This window comes from Aythya marila, assembly GCF_965140915.1.
Source record: "Aythya marila genome assembly, chromosome: 2".
NCBI classification, from domain to species: domain Eukaryota; kingdom Metazoa; phylum Chordata; class Aves; order Anseriformes; family Anatidae; genus Aythya; species Aythya marila.
In genome coordinates, this window is record NC_139043.1 from 35443736 (window position 1) to 35459292 (window position 15557).

The 15557-nt window shown below is 37.1% G+C and overlaps 1 protein-coding gene across 1 annotated transcript in view; it reads right to left on the reverse strand.

Moving 5' to 3' along the window:
* Positions 1 to 1201: 1201 nt before the first annotated feature.
* The window catches only part of SKAP2 (src kinase associated phosphoprotein 2), a 114661-nt gene continuing 100305 nt past the window's right edge, over positions 1202 to 15557 (reverse strand). Inside the window, exons 11-13 of the mRNA XM_082753062.1 lie at positions 12127 to 12239; positions 2510 to 2611; positions 1202 to 2080 (exon numbers count right to left, since the gene is read on the reverse strand). Of these exons, the coding sequence (XP_082609188.1) occupies positions 2519 to 2611; positions 12127 to 12239 (206 nt within the window). The 3' untranslated portion in view covers positions 1202 to 2080; positions 2510 to 2518. The remainder of the gene's footprint in view (positions 2081 to 2509; positions 2612 to 12126; positions 12240 to 15557) is intronic.

The following is a 15557-nucleotide window of genomic DNA, read 5'->3' on the forward strand; positions in this document are numbered from 1 at the left end:
GGTTTTAAGGCAGCTCGTTTACCTCCCCCCCCCCCATGCCCGAGAAGGGGGGCAGAGCCCCCGAGCCGCTCCGCAGACAAAAGGCACTTTATTCCTCCCGCTGCCGCCAGCCGGGAGGAGGGAGCTCTGCGGGCCGGGTGCCCATCCGTTGGCGAAGGACTCCCTCTCCTGGAAAAAAGGCAAAAAGCGGCGGCGGGGACGAGGGGAGGGGGAAGGGGGCCGGGGCCGAGCCGGGCTCCTCCCGGTGCCGGCGAAAATCTGCTGCCACCTGCCGCCGCGGGCGCGCAGCGCAGGGATGCGCGGGGATGCGCGGCGCAGGGATGCGCGCAGCAGCCGCCCCCTCTTCCAGCCCCATTTTGCCTTTTCCAAGCACACCTGCCCACGGACCGTGTTCGCCTCGGCCGATGAAGGAGGGTTCACCCCCAAAAGCTAGGCGGTGCGGGAATTTGGGGCGCCGGGAAAAGGAAAGGCAGCTCAGGGCGCGGAGGTGTGGGGCGTTAACGAGGGAGAAGGGGGTTTATGGCCGTGGCATTAAGGCCTCACCTTCTGTGCACAAGCCCCAAGTAGACTTGATGAAGTAGTACGAGAGCTGAAGACTCTAATCTTTCATTTGAATGCGTCACTGATAACGTCCAGAATAAATCGCAATGAGTATCTCTTTTTTAAAAATATATACCAAAACTCTGTACCTTGATTCCTGTTAGGATCCAGTGTACTAGGAAGTACCAGAAATGACCTAAAACAAGCACAGCACCTGAGCTTATTAGAAGGACCTAGCCCTGAGTTTAGGCTAACGTTACCCTTTAACCCACAGTGTTCCAAGGGCCCGCCTGAAGCATAAACAGCACAAGCAGCTACAGGGGGACCTGCACAGGCTCAGCAAGCCTCAGACTGGCCTGACCTGCCTCCTTGGCAGATTAAGGGGCTCACAAATCAAGTCTGGGGGAGGATTCAAAAAAAGCTGATCTTCCATGTTACTAGTCGAACACATCTCCAAAAGGAGAGGTTTAATTAACTCTACCTTGTCCAAATCCTTGTTCACAAGTGAAAATATTTATCTTTTTTTTTTTTTTTTTTTTTTTTTAAATGTTTCAACAGATGCTTTTGGCCACAAAGTCCTGACACTAAGAACGCAGGCACAGCCCTTTTTAACTCAGAGCTGAAGATTCTGTTGAACAACTTGCATCAGAAATTCCACACAGCAGGGTATGCAGATTTTACTCTGTGGAAAGTACGAGCAAGGTACAGATAAAAAAAATAGCTTTTCACCACCCACAAAATCACTCATCTACTTTTTATCTCATGTTGGCTTACCAAAAACTGTTGTCTTTAATACATTATCTTTGCCAAATTTTCACAAAATTCATACCTCCAAGTCACAATGCTATCAGCACAGTATTACCCCACGTAGACAGATTTACATCAGCAAAAGAGCCAAGCCTTCATTTCGTAGTACCATAACAGTCATTAACATTAACAAAGCTAAATATAGAAGAAAAATAAATCATTGGCTGAAACTAAAACAAAACAAAACTTAACAACCAAACAAAAAACACACTTGGAAGCAGAATACTTTGAAGACTAAAAATAGTACACAGAAATTTCCTTTGATTTTCACAAAAACTGCAAAAAAATGTACAGTGAACTACTACATGAAACAGTTAATTCATGTATGAACTGTGCAATAGTTTTCTACTTTTGAAGTCCAGCTTAATTTTTTTTAAATCTGAGTAACAGGTAAACACAGCCAAACTCCCTGAAAGAACACAAATGTATAGCAATACAGAGTGCTGCTATTATGCTTAAGAAAAGAGCAACAGGCACTACTTGACTGCTTGTGCTCCATATGCTAATTACCATGTATTTCATTTCCTAGCATTACAATTCTATAAAAAGTGACTAAGAAGAACATTTCCGTGGAATTATGATCAATTACAATTTTTAATGTTTAATATATACAAGGCAATGATCTGACTACGTTCGCTGAAACCACAAAATGTGTACGGCACAATCTTCTTCCAGAGGTCGGGTCTGTAAACTGCAGCTGTACACCACTCTTGATTTCAAGTGCAGATTTCGCCTGATTAGGGAAAGGGAAGTTGAAAGCATGTCATTAACAAAAAAACTAAAACACACGTATAAAACTCAGTCCAAATACTTATCCCCTTCCACAGATTTCTGCACAGGTACGTACATATTACTGAAGTAGCAAAACTAACTAGAAAGCACACCAACTTTGTTTTACCCAATATACATATACATACATATACATACATATAAATAAATATCTGGAAGAGAACTGTAGTTATAAAATACATCATCTTTTGTACACTGTGGTTTAATATTTCATACAGAATCCCAGAAGTGCTTTAATTGAACCTTCAATATATTTTGCCATAATCTTTATGTTAACAGGACTCTACAAAGGTTCCAGGAAAGAAATACTTATGAAACAGAGAACAAGGGAACATATAAGCCATTACAGAAGATTGGATTAAAATGTACTTACCCAGGCCTCTCAAATATCATACATCTCCATTATGTAGGCTTTAGGCACCAAGCCAATGGTTCCCTTCATTTCTCCAACCCACCAGCCAAATCTATTGTACTCCTAATTGAAAACAATATGCAATATTAACCTTTAGTCTGATATAAATGCAATAGAGTTTTGTATGCAACTCCTTATGGATGCTCTCTCTTATATACAGTTGTTATCATTTCAACTGAAAATTAAAACATTATATCTTTTTGTTAGAAGCATTCACATACAGAGTTAGGCAAGGATAGAAGTTAAATTTTAAAAAGGCCTGGCACGCTCAAGAAAATTTCTTAATTATGGCCACAATTCTCTACAACACATACTAAAAATAGCTGACCTCTCCATCCTGTATTTGTCACATATATAAAAATCTCGTCTTTGTAACTGATATCTAATATCACGATGTTGACATACAGGAATCAGCTGGGATTCTTTCAGCATCGCAAGGCTAAACTCTAAGAAACTTACAGACAACTTATTTTAAATAATAATTTGCTCAATTGTGAAGGGAATACTATAGATCTAATACACAATCTCTTTCTATGGACGAAGTCTACTATTGCTTTAGGCCCACAGAAAATTCTACGGCAGATCTCATATGTCTGACAGATGACTAATGTACTTTTGTTTGAAATTTGTTTAGGCTTAGTGAGATAAATATGAAACAAAATGAATTATAATAGTTTAAAGAAATAATATCTTCCAAAAGCAATACCAAGTAAGAGTATTGTGGGATCGAAATTTAATTTTTTTCCTATGAGGTAAATATTTTAAGATCAATCCTAACAGCAGTTCAATAAATTGTAACAGCTGAAATTGCACACACACATATATTGAGTTACAAATGAAGCATTATTAAAACAGAGACCCCATTCAAAAATGGAATGATTAGTAAGATAGAAATTACTTTGGAACAAACATGGAAAATACAAAATACACAGATATCTCTGATAAGCAACATCTGCTTCCTGCTACGCTGCTCTTCTGATGAGAAAAGCAAAAGGCTGTAGGATTTCTGAATTAATGGTCCTACTGAGATGACACTATAAGCTATTATTTTGACTGTAGATAAGTTTTTCGGTTATAAATAGTCAAGTGGAGCTTAAGGGTTAATGGAGTTTCATTACAGCTCGAGCTATAATGATTTGCTGCTGGCATATCTGGCCTGGTGGAGAGTTCTCTAGGGTCCTATGAGGTGCTTAGTGTACTCAGCTCTCCCTGTGCGTAACTGCGATGAAGCCTTGTTGATGGCTCACTTTCATGTTGGCCCAGGCTTTTTTCTTTTTTTTTTTTTTTTCTCTCCTAAGAACATGCAGGCAAGCAGACACACACACACTTTTTTATTTTCTTTTCATGAAGGGCTAAGTACCGGTCTTAAATTAAATGTTTTCTTCCTTCACAGTGCAAACAGAAGTTGGTGATTTAAAAGGTTCCATCCTACTATCCATAAAATACTGCAGGAAGTGTGGCTTAAAGGAAGCCCATGTAAATAAATAAATAAATAAATAGACTAAAATAAAAATAAAGGTAGCAAAACCTTCTCTTATGATGCAAACTCATAAACTAGAAAGCTGCAAAAACAATTCCACCTTCCACTGCCATATGGACTTGTGGTGATACATCTGGTCTGAAAGTTGAGAGGTACCTGAGCCTGACTCACCAGCGAGAAAACTCTAAACAGAAGTTAAGATCTCATAACATTTCCCTTGGGGCACACGTTACACCCCAAATCCTTAAAGGTTGAATAATACCCTGACACTGAAGTTTATAATGTTCCAGTCCAGCCTGTTTAAAATTTGTATTTTATCTCACAGTACACTGGTTAAATATACAAACTGTATTTCTAGACTAAAGTGGGAAATTGCTGAAAGGAGCAGTGCTCACGTATACTACTGGAATCTTGGCAATAAATCTCTCCTAGAGAAAGAAACAAAAGATTTTAAGCTGCTACATGGAAGTCATGAAGAGCCTGACAAAAGTGATTAAGCAAGTTTTGCTAGACATCAGCCAAAAAAACAAACAATACATGAAATGAGGGAAGTGGCTTAGTTAAGTGGTAGTTAAATTGCATATGACAAATGGCATAGAAAGAGCCTGTGGACTATATTATCCATTGAAAATGTTCCACTTAGCAACACTACACAAACTTAGAAATAATTGTTTTTAAAGAAACAATTCAGATACCTCAAATTAAAATTAAGAGCGTGTCACTGTTTTGAAAACTTTGGTTTTTTGCTACTTACTAATACACCACTTACTGCTCTGGCACGAAGCTAAGTGAGAAGATGAAATGAATGTTGATGTAACAGACTAGTAAACTAATTTAAGGATTCACTGCAACCATTATACTATACAGACAATATTCCAACCCAGAAGCTTTTACTCTATCATTACTATTCTTTGAATGGGCCTCAAGAGCAACATGAATCCCAATTAAACCATCTGCAGTCTATAGAAGTCTGAACAAAAAGATAATACAGATACCTGGTTACAAAGAATATAAAACCTTAATCTCAGGTTTTGAAATAATTGCATAGCAGCCCCTTTTAAACTAATTAAAGCACAGACATTTTTCTCTGAACTCCTAGCCACTCCTTTCTGTCTTCAGTACCATGAAAGAGTGAGTCCTAGTCGGACAGAGAAGCAGTCCCCCACTCCTTTTCTTGAAGTCCCATATACAATCCAAACTGATATATTGTTTCTATCAATGGTATCGATGATAAAAACTCCTTCATTACAATATAACTAATACACTGTTGGTGTGAGGTCTGTAAATCTATTATACTGCTTGGGATGTGTAGAATAAAAGTCTAAAGCCCACATTTGTAGGAAATAATGATTAAAATGCAGAAGAATCTGAAGTCAGTTAGGAGTTTTATTTTAATTCTTAGGAGTTGGGAAGCATGGTGTTTTTGCAAGCATCAGCTTAAGATCTCAGGTACCTCTGGGTCTACCATCTGGTATCCCTCACCACATGCAGCTCTTAACATCACTGCTAACATAGGCAAGCGACTATACTTCAGAAGGACTGATAAAATAATGAAGAGTCCTTTAATCTACAGGAAACCATTGTAGTCAATTTATAAGAAATATTGCATCCCTTTGTAGGATGTGTAATTATTTTCTATTAATCATGTGCTATAAAGCTACATTATGTGGTTATTCTGTTATCACTAGAAAGAGGCCTGCAGTCAGCTCCTGACAATGTTAGGTAATTACTAACACAAAGCTTCTTTCTCCTTATGTAGAAAGGCTATCAAGATCCAGAGGTGCTGTGATGCTCGCTATATGAAAATAACTCTCCAAAGAAATTCAATAACTGCAAAATGAATTGCTCCGAGGCAAACAGAGGGATAGGAGAGGGGGCTGGGCCAAATCCAGCCACCCTGCAATGAGGAGAATGTACAAGTGTGCGGCCACAACTCCGGCACGTGACTCCGAGCACATTTGCCATAGCAGGCAATGTTGGGCAGGGGAGGGGGAGGAAGAGGCTAACACAACCCCTGGAATACAAACACCACCGTAGTGGAATATATTATGCCAAGTAATATAGAACAACCACCCTCACAGACAACCGAATGCTTTCTAAGCCACTTCTACATTTTCACCATCTGTAAGAGAGTGGCGTGTTTGTGTTTTGTCTTGTTCCAGCAGAAATTTATTAACCAAAGTAAAGTAATTTCACGAGGCAACAAGGAACAGGTTATGACTTAACATGCTGGCAATACACCCTCTGTACAGCGACATTAGAAAAAAAATCCCATCAGGGTTTAGAGGCTCTTCAGAGGCTCCCAGCTGAACACCCTGCGAGCAGATGCTTCTTATCCCATTCCACCAATCTCACTGCTCTGATATGTATACACCTAGGACTCCATGAGATACTGGCCTTAAAAGTTTGCATTTGCAGAAAGTACAAGAGGTAGAAATACACTATCTGATTTTCGCGGATATCTTTTAAATCCAAGATTTATTCAAGTTTGGGATTTATTTATTTTTTTTTTTTTTAACTATAGAGGAGAGGATTTTGATATGCAAGAAGAGAGATTTTTGATATGCAAAAGGATTTCTTTAGCAGTCTCTCTTCTCACCTTTAGAAACAGACCCTCTGAGTAAATGAGGACCCCCAGATGCTTTGCACCATATTAACTTCTACTGACTTCAGCAAAAGTTGAGAACATCTGGTCCTTGTACAATTAGTCTCTATTGTTTAATACATATGGTATGTTGTTGTTGTTTGGTTGTGTTTTTTTTCTTGTTAAAAAAAGGGGGGGTTGCTGAAAATCATCATTGTGTCTCGATGTGTAGAAGAAAACAATGGACTTGTATTCAAAACACATGCCGCTGAAGCATGTGAACTCAAGATTTTTCTCCTACCCTCTCTCATGGCATTGTAAGTAATATTAACTTACAGACTGAAGATCTGCAAGCCTTAAAACTGAAAAGAAAAATGTATTTATTGCCTTGTTTGGGGTTAAATTAAGTAGCCTCTCCTATTGATCTAAAGAAGTGTGGGAAACAGGGAGAATACTTTCTTCAAAGAATATCCTAGGGGGCAATTTTGGCAAGATAATATTTTAAAACACCTCTAATTCATCCAGAAGATTGAAGCCAGCTAAAAAATTTTAGAACTTCCTTTGGTGTAATTGCTGAATGATACACTATCAACCAGGGAGTATTTTTGGCACAGAACAGCATTTTCTCTAAAAAGCAGAAAATGACAAATGTTTTAGATAACTGAATGAGACTTCTTCACAGGTAGAGTTGTTTTAAGACAGCAATAAAATAGTCATCTTTAAGAATATAAGCCTCAGATTTACTGTATGGTAGTGTTATTAGGTTTTATTTCCTACAATGTCATGAGACAAAATAGACACCAATTTGAAAGCTTTTGATCAGAATAAGCTGACTGACTTGCGAACCAAAGCTGGCACTGACAGAAAGGCCATTTTGTTATCTCTCCCATGACATGACGCCAACATTTTTTTTAATCACGTAAGTAAATGTTTACATTTTATTGGTATGCAAACCAACAGAGCGAGAATCACTTTGCTTTAGTCTGTCTTAACTAACATCCCACTGAAAGGCCTTCACTCTTCTCTTAGCCATGTATCTAGTCTATTTCTCCGTAAGGATACACCAGAAAAAGGCAGAAGGAAATTTACAGCTCAGTAAGTGCCTCCTAAACTAAGATGAACTTGCATCTTAGTTTTCATCAGAAGTGTCCCACTGAGGCAGATCTCCCAGTACTCCCCACCTCAGCTCACTTTGCAGAGCAGTCTCAGAGCACACAAACTGAATTTCTTGCAGATTAAACTAAACCAGAAGATGCACTTTAATGTGCTCCAACCACTAAGCTAGACTCATTCCACAAAACCAGAGCAGACCTATTCTGACAAAAAAGCCTTTTGGGATGTGTGGACGCAGGGGCCTCAGCATGAAGTGTTTCACCCTGCAGATCTGCTCCTGTTGGTACACCCTGTTTGCTAACGTAGATGTAGGCAGTATGATCATGAAAAGCAAAATGATCATTAAATACACCTCTGCATATGAACAGTCAGACAATGGCGTGACAAAAAACACGTAGGATTTTAGTATGCCTTTGACATCTTTGGGGGGGGGGGAAATACTGAATAAATATACTTTATGATGATTATGCACATAGTGTACAAAATGTTCACACTCACTATGAAACAGCTGCACTGTACTCTATTTCATAAGCGGTAATCCGAGCTATCTTTCTGAGATTTCTTTGTCTTTTCACTACACAAAAAATAAAGGTTTTGTATGTATGGCTTGAGCATTTCAACAGACATTTGTTGTGTTGAAAGAACAAAAATCTCCCACATTGGAAGTATACAACTACTGAATAAAGGGTAATCTAGATGCCAAGTTAATACTCAAACTTTTGCTCTAGAATTTTCCATGAAAGTCAAGTCATAAATGAGATTTCCATGAATCATAAATACCAGAGTGAGTAGCATTATATCACATTAGCACATACTCAAATAATAACAGTGAAGGAGTATTCCAGTTTGAGATACAATTTCTGATTTTCAAGTATTATTTGTTGCTTTACTGCAAATATAAATGTGGTGGGAATTAAATTAGGTTAAAAGTTAAGAAATGTCAGTAATTCTGCTAAGCGGGTGCCTGCTAATGTCTAGATAAACTTACATTAGTATTTGCATCTGGCTCATGAAACTGTGGGGTTTCCCAACATGAAATATGCACACAAAACAAATAAATACTGCAACTGCTGCACTTAGGTAAATTGTTCATACCAAACGTTAAAAAATATGGCCACCAACACTCACAGTTGGCTTTGTTACTGAAAATTGATTTCCTGAATAAGAGCTATGGAAGATTTATAAAAAGAATTGTTACATCATGGATTGTATTCCCATTTGTCATGTGGGTTTGAAAGCAAAGGCAAGACCATAAATGAATAGGAATTAAGAGCAACTATAATTTTAGAAAACGGGCTGCCCAAGTATTGCATTTCTAATAGTCAATATTAACTAAGAAACCCTATTAATGAGTCCCTCACTGAGTAGAGCTATAAAATGTTTTCTACTGCATAGTGAAAGAGGGGTGTATAAATCTCTGAAAGTTCACATGATTCGTAGTGCAAGTTATAAAAGCCACTTGAATATTCAGGAATAAATTCAAATGATAAATGTACAGATACTTTGATCTATTTATTTGAAAAGTTAGAGGGCTTTTGTTTGTTTGTTTTAATTAAGCTAGTATATACTACTGCAACAGTTCTCCTGCTACTTTTCAAATTAAGGGCTCAACTTTTGAAGGAAACTCTCAAAGGCAACAAAAAAAGATAAAAAATATATTGTTTTTTAATAAAGAGCCCATTGGACAGCTGCCATGGGAAAGCCACAATAGACAAATGTTTAGATAATAGCTAAAATAGTTTTTAAATGCATCTTCTGAACAAGGAAAACTCACTGTGGTATAGTAATAACTCCAGTCATGCATAGGTATTTGTATTATCACTGTATACGCATGTTCATTGCATTAACACTGACTTTTGGTGCTTTATTTAAAGTAAATTATGAAGTGTTTGCCTTTGCATAATGGTTAGCTATTTTAGTAAGTAAATGTTGCCCAACAAACCTTTCTTCTACATACACCTAAGTTACAACTTACATGTAACACACTGCTCTTGCTTTATTTAAATTATATCAATGCCCACATTTTCAAAACTGGTTCATAATTACTTCAGTTGTACTAATGATCTCATTTCTTGGAAACAACATAGTCACTTTCCCCTAATTTCTCTAAAAGTATGTGAAAAAACAGTTAAAAAGCAGTAAAATACATTGCTTTGGCATAACTACTGCTGGAAGATAAAAATCTATTTTATCATACTCATTAGAACAAGCTATACCATTTATATTTCACTGTAAAACGGAGAACTATTACGTGTTGCACAAATATGCTCAACAGTTTGTTAAAGCCTCACCCTTCCTACCACAATACTACTATGCCTGTACTTACTTCCTCATAAGCAAAATGAGATTTCTTCAAGACTAATGTTCATAGCTAGCTGACATATGATAGAAAGGCAATAAAGCCATAGCTGGGTTCAAGCTGAAGCTGAATTTATGACACCATTTTGGATATATACACATCAGCTCCTGTCAGTACCTGCATCTCTCATTTTCAACCACTAGATGGTGTGAAAAAATAAAAAAATTGCTAAGGAGTCCTGCCAACTGCCACAAAATCCAAGTACTAATGTAGGGAATTAAGAAATATTTCTTGACGAAAAGTCTTGACCCACTTCAGGATGGTTAGGCTCACTTTTCCTTTGGTTGTATTTTCACTTACCAGACAAAGAGCCTGTAAATGATCAGTCCTTGAAACTGAACCAAGTAGAAGGGTAAGATGGATAATTCCCTGGCACTTTCCCCTCCAAGGACCCTAAATTCAGAGCTGACAGTAGCAACCAACACTTATTCTTCTGAAAAAGTTGCAACAATCTTTAACTGAAACAGGGCTGAATTTTCTGGGCTCTATTTTGGAGTAAAAATCATTCCCAAACAGAAAGGCCCTATATATCTGGAGCCGCAGCAGGCAGATTTCAAGGACTGATTACATATTAATCAAGGCACGGTCACAAGACATTTGATATACAGATGACACCTTAAGCTACTGTTTTTCTATTCTGCTCCATTTTTTAAGTTAAATTCCTCACTATTTGAGGAAAAGCAAATGAGTTTTTCACCTACGAGTTTAAGATTTTATTAGTGCCTATAACATACTGAAAAGTACAATTCTCAGAAGGCAAATGTGCAGTACAATCTGCTTGCTTGTGAGCTTCCCCCCCCCCCCCCTTTTTTTTTTTTTTTGGGGGGGGGGCAGGGGGGATGTGTGTATGTACTGAGGAATTAGTACTGTTCTTTAGTGCTGTATAACTGTATGAAAGCCTGCCCAACTGAAGACTGCCTTTAGTAATGTAATTCAGTTATTAGTTTAAGTGACACTGAAATACTTCAAAAGACATACATGTTCACATTACATTAGTAATATATCTTCTATATTTTTATATGGGACTATCTTTCTACCTATAAATCTTAAATTTATTTAAACAGAAGCTGTACATTTATTATCCCTAAAACACTGCATTTAAAGGTATCACAGAAGATTTAAAGCAACTGTGACAAAACTGAAGAGTTTGAAACTAACACAAACAGATGGCTTTAGCTTTCATGCAGTTACATGTGTATTACAACATCTTTAGCATAAATTCTACTGAATGGCAATTACATCTGAGATACGTATTAAAAGGTGCTTTTTTAAGTGAAAACTAAAAAAGATCAGCTTTTTTCTAAAGTTTGGGGAAAAGGAAAATTTCCTTTTATTAATTGTTCAGAAGAACACTTCAATGGACCAAGAGATACATAGTTTATGAGAGATTTTTTGTTTGTTTGTTTTTAAGAGAAAAATAATAAAATTCAGAAACATTAAAGTAAAATTAAATTTCATGCTTGTATTGCTTATCATCACCTCAAATGAGAAGGATTATATTCATCATTTGCTTTGTAAACAGGAAAGTGGTAAATTAAAAATTTCCCAAATCTGTCAGAGCAAACAAATTTGAAATCTGAGCTATCAGAACAACTGCAATACACATACAAAGATGAAAGCACAGTTCGGAGGAAAAAAAAAAAAACAAAAAAAAAACCTCTAGCAAGATGCCCAAAAAGTCAGAATCAGCACAGTCAGAAATATAAAACAGGAAACCAAAAACATAACATGGAAGATAATTTAAAATTCTACAAGGTTAACTTTTACAAGCAGAAAGCACATTGTCTCCTGTTAAATTAGTTAACAAATGGTAGCCAAGATTTAACAAGTAAATAAACATGCTTTTAAGTTAATTCCTGTTACATGGCTATGTTTTAAATGTGATTATAGTTCATTTGACAAAATAATTAATTGCAGGGAATATCTGATTGCAAACAAAGGATCTGAAAGGGAGTGCCAATTTCCCCCCATAGGACTGTGGGAATGTGCCCTTCTGTGCTTCTCTCTTTTTACAACTCTTTAGCCTCAGTAGCATGCTGTACCTTGCTGAGAATGTAGATAACATCACCACGTTTAAATGACAACTCGTCAGGTACATCTCCGGTGCAGTCCCATAAACCTTGGTAGAAATTGGCATAATCGGTATTTTTGCCATCTGCAAAGAAAATTACATCCAATTACGAAAGATAAAAATTGAGGGACTAACATTGCTCTTTAAACCTTCAGGTACTACAAAGCAATTAATTAGTGCACATTTCTTAATCCCCTTGGTAGAAACAGCTCCTTCATAACACAAAAGCAAGTGGAAAACAAGTTTAATAGGTGAGCCCTTCACTGGCAACAGTTGTATCACTGAAGACATGTAGCTGCAGGTTTTCAAAGCATTTTATAGCTGCAACTTAAAACAGCTAGTTTTCCTCTACTAATGTACTTCCAGCAAGCCACGGTTGTATCTCAACTTGAAACTGATAAAAATGCTAGAGTATAATTAATAATAATCTGTGAAAGGAAGCCAAAGTATTTTGTGATATGCTTCCCCTCCCTCCTCTGTTCCAACTACACTAAATAACTTCTCTGAGAACCTTTTAGATAATCTTGGATTGTTCCTTCTGAAATATTGGAGAACTTTGAAACTGTTGCTGAAGCTGCATTTTAAAAATATTTGTGTCAGCTCCAGTTTAGGACATTAAGCTCTGGCTAAACATGCAACTACACTCCAGCCATAAACTCATCCTTCTAACAGCATAAGCACAATGGATGTGCTGTGTTCAAGCTGCCATACAGACCATTAACTGATTGATTATTTAGCACTCTTTGCTCTGTAATATGGCAATAACACAGTAATAAATGCTTTGTCATACACTTACAATACAGAGTGCGTCTACTGAAACACAGCACTTACACACGGTTAAATACACTGGGAGCTTCTGTTACACTGCAAACTATTTCCTGTTTTTAATTCCATGAGAATCGAGTGTGATGAGTTAATGCAAGAAGAATGTAAGCAATACCACTAAGATGACCAGTTACATTATGTATACACTAACCAGACAGAATGTATATGTACTAATAATTTACATCACTGGGAAGCTATCTTCTAATTCTGATAACATAAATATCACTGAACTGGCTGGATCAAGGCTGTCATCTTAGTTTTGTTATATGATCCTGGAACAGCAGGCTTGCTGGTTATTCCAACATATACCAGTTACATTTGCATGTCGTTAGCACTCTACACCATTATTTATAGTTTACAATTTAATCATGATTGGTTCACTTTATTACTGAAAAAATCCTGCTGAAATATCAAGTAACAAGTGAGATGAAGTGTCACGCTATATAAAATAAAGTACTATTCAACTTGTATTTTTCCCCATTTTGACAAATGCTTTGATTTTAATTTTAATTCTCTCTGGATGAGCCAGAAGAGCTTGTTTCTATTTATCCATTTCAGTCTGTGTTATGTGCGATCTTGTTTTGATGTCTAAACATTCACAACCTTGCCTTTAGAGCCACTGTGCAAGTTAGCCACCATTTAATTTTCCATAAACTGGTGATTAGCAGCTCCCATTTACTATATAGCACTAGAGGGCGTTCTGACTATCAGTGCACAAATTCTTCTGTCATCACACCAAAAGTAGCGATTTATACATACAGTAAAGACTACTGACTATTCAGAAATAAGAGATTTTGTTACTGTAAAAATGCGTAGACAGAACAATATCAAGAGGAAGACAGAATTAGTATGAAACGTTGCACCTCTGAATATTGGCCCTTCTAATTTGTCATCTCATTATTCACCAATTTAGCATTAAACAATTAAAAATGGTAACACTGGTTAGCACCAAATCAATTGGTAATAAATATTAAATCAGAGTACCTCTTTTGGTTCAGCATTGATCACAGTTCCCAGCCCCATCTCATAAAAGATAATATAAGCCCATGTAAGAAAGAACTAAAGAGCTACTTCGGTATATTCCAGCCAGGTATATATTCCAGGTATATTCAAATCTTTCAGCAATAGTCTTATTGATTTGGTTTTTAAATACATTAATCAGTACTTTCACTTTTTCAGAGTTGCACTAAAATGAGTCATGATTTTTCACACTGATATTTATCACCCTGAGATCTCTTCTTGCATTTTACATGCCTGAAGTAATTCCTCGTAACACCAATGGGAGTTGCACAGGGAACATCAGCAACAGAAGAGAACCCACATTGAGCAACATACATCTCTCCCTACATGCTCATCATGAGCATTTCATTAAGCCATGAAGTGGGAAAGTGACTCAACTAATAACATGGCGACACTGGAAAAGATACATTTTTAAATAAGCTTATTGCTACACTGAAAATGTTGCCCAAAGACTAACCATGGCTTACTTAGTCAGAAGTGAAATGAAATTAAGACCAGCAGTTGCTCATATCAAAGTCACATTTCTTTGAAAAACGTTTCTTGGAGCAACTGGTATATACCATGGGAAGAGAAAGGGGAATAAAGGGGTGAGAGGGTGGGGAAAGAAGTGCCAGTGTGAGTTTGTGACCAGCTATGCTGGTCTTCAAACAAGTGTTAATTCCAAAGTGGAAATCTCTTCTAATACCCATCAGCACGAGTTCCTCTAAATTCTCTAAGCAACTACACAGGCATAAACACCAAGTGTAAATACAACTTCAAAGTCTACACATCTAAAGGACAAAACACTTCATAAAATGATTCACAGTGCTTCACAAACACAGAGATACAACAACAACAAAAAAGCTGCAAAAAACTCTGTGAAACACAAGCCCATTCTTTCTTGCTTCAGCCATTCTTTTGGTTAGAGATGACCCTGCCAAATCTAATTTGATTGCATTTGAAGAATGGTTAAATAAAACCTGGGGACCTGTATAAAGAAATTAGGTACATGTATAGTAATTAAATTATGTGGACCTTCATAAACAAATGAGCTACATGAAAACAGCTGGTAGATTTAGCTGCGAGAACTTATGTGCCAATTAGAGTTCAAATGCAAAAGGCATTGACTTGTTGGAATTACTTCGTCACAATCATACTTTATTCCCATGCACTGTGAAATGTTTTGTGCCTTAAGAAAATATCATGGCATAATTGCTAAACAAAAGTCTGTTGTATTTGGAAGGCATGGTCACGTAGACCACAAATGTGAACAAGATATGACAAAACAGAATTATTTTTAAAACGTGGAGTAGACAGTACAAGGCAGTTTGTTTTTACCTACCCATTGCTTTTCGTATTAGCAACCACAAGAAATGGCTGAGAGGGATCTTGGATAGGTTGTTTCTCCAGGAAATAGTTCTTTCATTCCTGGACAGTTATCTGGATGAACAACTACCCAACAGTTTCCAAAACTCTTCTACAAATAATTCCTCAGGGTTTTCTTCTGCCATTTCTGTTTTTCCAGTAACAGTAATAGGAACAACAGACACTTTTGTCCAATATCCCGATGAAAACACT